This window comes from Sylvia atricapilla, chromosome 29, assembly GCF_009819655.1.
Source record: "Sylvia atricapilla isolate bSylAtr1 chromosome 29, bSylAtr1.pri, whole genome shotgun sequence".
NCBI classification, from domain to species: domain Eukaryota; kingdom Metazoa; phylum Chordata; class Aves; order Passeriformes; family Sylviidae; genus Sylvia; species Sylvia atricapilla.
In genome coordinates, this window is record NC_089168.1 from 936214 (window position 1) to 943028 (window position 6815).

A 6815-nucleotide genomic window follows, 5' to 3' on the forward strand; every position below is an offset into this window, starting at 1 on the left:
TACGGTACAATTATACAGACACTATTCACTCTGATATTTGTGAAAGCAACTTATGATATGTATTTATAAGAAGGAGATTGTCACAATCACGGGCCGGGCCTGGTGCCCTCGTTAATGGAACTTCCCAGTCTGACCATTCCCAAGGTTCTCTGGCTGTTGCACTCCACCTCCGGAGACTTCCACTGCAGGGACTGGAGCCCCTTCCCAGCAGTGGCTCCAGGGATCCGACAAGCCCCACTGGAGTCCCCACAGCCCCTCTCCCACAGTCAGGCCGGGTTTCCCCTGCCCTTCCAGCCCTGGTTTCCCTCAGCAGTCTCAGCTGTCCTGTCACACAAAGGCATCTATTCCTGTGACACGGGCACAGCCCGAACTGCTGCCTCTGAGGAGGAGCCCGACGAGGGAACCCCTCAGATTTATCCCTTTACAGTCCAAGAGTGCAAGTTTTGCTCTTCCTCCCAAATCTTTGGCTCCTCCTGTCTCTCAGTGTCCACCCCACTAGCTGTGCCACTGCCCTCCAAAGGATCAGGAAACGGTCAGCAAAGGGTCAGCAAAGGGTCAGCAGTTCACTGTGGAAGTCGAGACAGACACTGCACTCAGAGTGCCTCTTTAAAAACTTCAGGGGGCTCCAAGCCTGGGCACCTCATTATTTAGAAGTCTCTCATACCTTTTCTCTACAGCTTTTATGGGCAGCTCCACACAGCTCTCAGAGTTTGTCCATTTATAGCAGCAGCTAGGCTGTAGACACACTGCCTCAGCTCTTCTTCTACTCTTTCTTCTGTTCGAGCTCACTCCCTTCTGTCCCTGGCACAGCTGCCTCTCCCTGTCTGTCCCTTGTACAGTACCTTAGCTCATTAGTCCCTTGCCGAACTTCTGTCCCTTCCTCCTCAGAGTACGGCCAGCAGACTCCAACTGACTCCACACATCCCATCCCAACTAAATCACTCTTTATCACACCCAGAGCTGGGGGAAAACAGGCTGTTCCCACTCTCGGATAATTAACACGGCAGCAACAAATCGCAGTCACGACTGCCCTCAGCACTATCTCCATCTGTGTCCCCACAAGGTCTCCTCACGGCCTCTTGTACCACCCAGAGCTCAACTTTCATCTCAACCACCAACTGAGCTGCTGCACCAGCTGTGTTCCTCAGCACACCGAGCACAGAATTCCAGAATCCCTGAGGAGGGAAAAGCCCTCCCAGAGCATCGACTCCAAGCTGTGCCTGATCCCCACCTTGTCCCCAGCCCAGAGCACTGAGTGCCACATCCAGGCCTTCCTTGGACACCTCCGTGGATGGGGACTCCGCCACCTCCCGGGCAGCCCCTGCCAAGGCCCGACCACCCTTCCCATGGGGAAATCCCTCCTGATGTCCAAGCTGCCCCTGCCCTGGCCCAGCCTGGGGCCGCTCCCTCACCTCCTGTCCCTGTGCCCCGGGAGCAGAGCCCGACCTCCCCTGGCTGTCCCCTCCTGTCAGGGAGTTGTGCAGAGCCACAAGGTGCCCCCCGAGCCTCCTTTTCTCCGGGCTGAGCCCCTTCCCCAGCTCCCTCAGGAGTTCTCCAACCCCTGGCCCAGCTCTGTTCCCTTCCCCGGACACGGCCCAGCCCCTCCGTGTTTTCCTCGATGGGAGGGGCAGAAGCGGGCACAGCCCTCGAGCGGCTTCAGCAGTGCCGGGCACAGCCACCTGCAGCCGGGGGGGATTTGCGGCATTTCCCCTTGTCCAGCATCCCCAAGCAGGGATTGGGGCCGCCCCGACAGCTCGGAGCCGGCTCCTGCTCGCCAGGACCGATCCGTGAGGAGCGAGGAGGAGGAGGAGGAGATGGGGAAGGGTTGGTGCGGGAGCTGGGAGGGGAGGAGGAGGTCGAGGCGTTTAGGAGGAAGGATCGGCGGGCGCGAGCCGAGGCAGCACGGAGGCACAGAGACGGGAGGAGATTTTATTGAGGGCGGCGGGGACAGTCGGGGGATGTCCAGGGCCGAGGGGCAGCGAGCGCTCGTCCCGCTGCGCTCAGTTCTGGGCGATGACCTGGAAGGGAGAAAGGGCCGGGCTGAGGCGCGGGGCGCCGGGGCGGGCGCAGCGGTGCCCCGGGAGCGCCGCCGGGGCCGGGGCCGGCCCGGCACGGCCGCCTTACGCTGTTGATCCAGGAGACGTAGGCGGAGACGCGGGTGAACACGGTGGGCTTGCGGTAGACGTTGCAGCCCAGGCTGGACACGAAGCTGGTGACGCCGTGCACCTGGTACTGCCCGTTGACGGCGCAGCTCAGGGGACCGCCGGAATCGCCCTGCGGAGCGAGGAGCGGCGTGAGCCGGGGCTGCGGGGGCCGCCGGGGCCGCGGGGGCAGCGCGGGGGCCGCGGGCGCACCTGGCAGCCGGAGCGCACGCCGTCGCCGCCGGCGCACACCATGGTGTTCTTGACGGTGGAGCCCCAGTAGGACGAGCTGGAGCAGGTCTGGTAGCTGACGACGGGCAGGTATGCCTGCAGCAGGACGCTGGACAGCTGCCCGTTGCCTGCGAGGAGCCGGGCCCGGTCAGCGCCCGGCCGACGCCGCGAGGGCCCGGCCGAAGCGGAGCCCGCGGCCCCCGCCGAGCCCCTCCGGCCCCGCCCGGCCCCACAAAGCCGGGCACGGCCCCGGCAAAGGCCCGAGCCAAGCGTCCCGGGGCCGCCCGGGGCTCCGGGAGCCGCCGCGGCTGCCGGCCTTGGCCGGCGCGCTCCGGGGACAGTTTGGGGCGGGGAGAGCCCCGAAGTCACTCACTGCGGGTCAGGCCCCAGCCGTGATGTAGCAGGGTAGTTGTTGGACAGGATGCTGCCCTCCTGGGGCAGCACGGCCAGCTGCACGGCGCTGTTCAGGGTGGCGTAGCCGCTCAGGCGGAACAGGGCGATGTCGTAGCTGCCGGGGCACGGAGAGGATGCTCTAAGGACCCCCGGGCCCAAAGGCCGTGCGGGCTCCCCCCGTGTGCCCTCCCGGCGGCCTTACCCGGCGGCCACGTTGTTGCTGTTCCAGTAGGGGTGGACGACGATCTTGCTGACGCTGAAGATCTGCTCGCTGCCGTCGTTGGCGTTGAGGTTGTGCTCGCCGGCCACCACACGGTACTGCAGGTTACTGGCGGCGAGGTGCAAAAGGCCCCCGTGAGCCCCGAATTCCTCTCACTGGAAGCGTGGGCTGGTGCGGGAGGGTCAGAGCAGGGACAAGTTGCTCCCAGAGAAGCCCCGAGGGCCTTTTGGGCCGCGGAGCCCCGAAGCCCTGCGAGGGCGGCTGCTCTGCGCCTTGCGGCAGGCAGCTTTTCCCCTCGGAAGGCTTTTGGGGGCAAGGAGGTTTGGCGAGAGGAAGGAGGGGCACTTGGTGACTCGCTCACTGTTGACGCAGTGGGCGCGGTCATCACCCAGTTCCTCTGGATGAGGGAGCCTCCGCAGGTGTGGTACCAGCCGCCGTTGGAGTAATACTGGAGGGAGATCTGGGCAGGGGCGAGACACGGGCCGGGGCTGAGCGCGGGGTCCCGGCGCCCGCAGAGCCCCGGCAGCGGCCGGGGGCTCCGGCAGACCCACCTGGTAGGGCCAGGAGTGCGAGCGCGCCTCGCTGCCGCCGACACCGCTGCATGTCCTCGACATCCAGCTCGGAGCAGCGCCCTGGGGACACGGGGACGGCGTCAGGCCCCGCCGGGGCGCGGGCCGAGGGGGGATTGAGGAGGTGCGGAGGCCGAAGGCTCCGGGCGGTACTCACCGCACAGGGCGAGGGCGGCGAGGAGCACGAGCTGCAGCATCATCGTGGCGCCGGTGTCCGCGGTGGGGCCGAGGCGCTCCCCGCCGGCGCTTTAACGGGGCCGCGGGAGGAGGCGCGGGAAGGGCAGCAGCTGCCGCGGCCCCGTCGGCGGCCTTGGCCCCTGTGCCAAAGCACACACGGCCCCGAGGCTCCCGAGGGACGCCCCGAGCGCCCGAGCCTCTGGGTCCCTCTGGGGAGACGCTGCGCCGCGCTGCCACCTGCTGTCGCCGTGTCCCCGAGCGGTGTCACGGGCTTGTCCCGGTGTCGGCCCGAGGAGGCTGCGGCTCTCCAGGGCCGTGGTTTGTGGGATGGCTCCTGAGGCTGATCCGACACCGGAGCGGAGCCGCGGGGCGCTGGCCCGGGGAAATGGAGCAGCCCCAGGACACGACCTTGGCCCCCTCCCCAAGGCCCAGCCGGGGCCGGAGTCTGGGCTAAACGAAGCAGCGAAATGGTTTGAAATAAAGCCTGGAGTTTGGGCCCAAACGGTGTCATTTTTTACCCCTTGAACTCCAAACTGCTGAGGCTGTTTTGGGGGGAGAACCTTGGCCCTGGAGGCACAGGCGCTGGCAAAGAGCATTTGGGATCCCGGGGCTCGTGGGGTCACCCAGGTCAAGCGGAATGAAGGCAGCAAAAAGCACCCGGTGCAGTTCTGCCCTTATCTCCAAGGGAATCACAAGATTTCACAGGAACACAGCGTCCCACTAATCCCGTGTTTGTTGTATCAGCACCAAGGGCACGCGGCGAGGGACAGCAGCAAGGGCTCCACCCAGCCAGGGACACCCCAATCCCAGCTGAGCCGCCCGCTGTGGCACAAAGAGCTGTCAACCCATTTTGAGCTAAACAGGGAATTTTTAGAACAAGAAGAGGAGGGCTATAAAGTGAGAGGAGTGTGGGGAGCTCAGAGGTGCCAAGACAGCATTTTGTAAAATAATCATCTCTTTATTTGAGGTTCTGTGTCTAGAACAGGCTCTCCGTCTCCTGTCATGTCCAGGAGGACTTTCTCCCACTATAAATCAAATGGCAACAAAACGGCAGCTATAGGAGTTTGGACAGACAAAAAATCCAGGACAGAGGAGATGTGGCAGCCGAGATTCTCTTCAGAAGGATTCTGTGATGCCACCCAGGGAAAGCTCCTCCTGCTCAGCGCAGGCAAAATGCGCCCGGGAATCATCATCATTTAATAACCAATAGTAAAAACAAAAATCTAACTTCCTCCCGGCTCCAAATCCAACGTGATTCCCAAGGCACAGATCCCAACTTCTCCCGTTGTCCGCCAGGGGCCACCGCAAGCCACGATCCCCCTCGACAGGAGGAGCCCCACGGTCACCATCCTCCTCCTGGCCGGATTCCCCGCCCGGATCCCACATCTGGGGAGCTGCGTCCACGTTTTTAATGCTCGATATGAACGGAAGAGTCTCTGGCTGAGCCGGGATGGGGAGGACGAGCAGCGGCTTCCGAGGAGCCCCGGCAGGACCGTCCCCGCCACCACCGCTGCGTTTCGGGGTCTGCCCCCGGCAGAGCCCGGCCCTCGAAGGTTCGGGATTCAGTTCAAGGCAACCACGAAATGCAGCACATTTAAGGCTTTCGCTTCTTAAATTAAAGCCAACAAGGAAGTTTTTTGGATCCTGGTTTCCTGAGCCTGGCCGGGCCCGGCCGGGGCTCCGCTCCCGTTTAGGTGAAGGACCAGAGCTGGTGCGGATCCGTGGGGTCGCAGGGAACCAGCCCCGGGTGCTTCCCCCGGGCCGTCAGACACATCCCCGAGGCCAAGTTCTTGATCAGCCGGTTCTGCCGAGAAACAACCCAAGCGATCAACGAGCGACCGCGGGCTGTGAGCGGGGGCAAACGGCACCCGAGGAGCGGCACCCTGGCGGGCACCATGCCGCCGTGCCCAGGCCGATTCCCGGCTCTGCTCACCTGCGCCAGGTCCCACTCCTCGCTGGCAGGGACCCGGCCGGGCTTCCCTCGGAACTGGCACTCGCCCAGCTCGGCGGCGCCCGCGCCCGCCCGCAGGCACAGCTCCTTGCCGATGTTGTGGCGCAGCTCCCGCTGGCTCGTGTACTCAAAGTACTGCGGGAAAACCCACGCGGGGCCGTCACTGCTCCGCCCCCGGAGCTCAGCCTCGGGGAAAACCGCGCGTGGCACAAGGGGAAAAGACCGGGGTGGTTTGGGGCGCACCTGGTTGCCCCCCCCGTGGCAGGGGTACATGATCAGGGTTTCCCCCGTGGTTGTTCTCTCCGACGTCCAGGCAGCTCTTGGTGCCCTCGTTTTTTATCTGTGGCGTGGGGGAAGAGAGGTTTTGGGAGGGGAAAAGAGGCGGTGGTGGGGAAAAGAGCGGAGAGAAAAATAGAGAAAGGAGAGGGAAAAAGGGGAAAAAGAGGTGGGGGGAAAAGGGTGGGGAAAGGCAAGGGGAGCAGGGGTGAGGAGAGGGGGAAAAAGGGGGGAAAAAGGGGCAGGAGTGAGGAAAAAAGGTGGGGAGAGCTGAGGAAAGAAGCGCTCGCAGGAGCCGGGGTAGGACCCCCTCGGGTTTGGCCGTGCAGGGCTCTGGGTTATCGCTGTGCAAACAGGATCCTGGCACGGAGCAGCGAGTCCGGGTCCCGTGTCCTTTCCCGGACATGAGGAATGCCCGAGCCATCGCCTCGGGCACACGGAGCGAAGGAAAGGCGCCCGGGATGAGGTTTCAGGAAATAAAGGTGTATTGAAAGCTGCATGGGAGCCAGCACCCGGCCCAGGTGTCACTGGCTGTCATTGGACTGTCACCTGGCCGTGCCAGCCGCTGTCACATTGCCCTGGCTGAGGAGGGGCAGACTCAAGATCCAACACCCAGTTTGAGGGAGACTTTTCAGCTCCATCCTTAGACATGGAGCTGGAGCCCCTCATGCTGCCTATCCTCAGTTCCTTAGGGATGCAGCTAGAGCCAGAGCCCCGTGTCCTTCTGTCCCCACCCTCCCTCAGGGACACAGTCAGCCCTCCACATCCTGCCTGTCTCCCACACGCTGTGGATGGTGGCTGGAGATGTGGTTGTGTCCTCCCGCCCGTCCCAGATTCCTTCGGATGGAGCTGGAGCT

The 6815-nt window shown here is 63.8% G+C and overlaps 1 protein-coding gene, 1 long non-coding RNA gene and 2 pseudogenes across 2 annotated transcripts in view; 2 read left to right on the forward strand and 2 right to left on the reverse strand.

The window, feature by feature from the left end:
* The window catches only part of LOC136372830 (uncharacterized), an 87185-nt gene that overhangs the window by 15044 nt on the left and 65326 nt on the right, over nt 1-6815 (forward strand). The window lies entirely within an intron of this gene.
* Nucleotides 1940-3767, reverse strand: LOC136372838 (chymotrypsin-like elastase family member 1; annotated as a pseudogene).
* Nucleotides 4369-6815, forward strand: part of LOC136372682 (phosphatidylinositol 5-phosphate 4-kinase type-2 gamma-like) — a 5420-nt pseudogene continuing 2973 nt past the window's right edge.
* LOC136372683 (polypeptide N-acetylgalactosaminyltransferase 6-like) lies at nt 5412-5955 on the reverse strand. Its single transcript, XM_066337413.1, has 3 exons — nt 5926-5955; nt 5665-5817; nt 5412-5535 (listed from the first exon to the last, which is right to left on the reverse strand). The coding sequence occupies exons 1-3, from the start codon at nt 5953-5955 to the stop codon at nt 5422-5424; spliced, it is 297 nt and encodes a 98-aa protein (XP_066193510.1). The 3' UTR covers nt 5412-5421.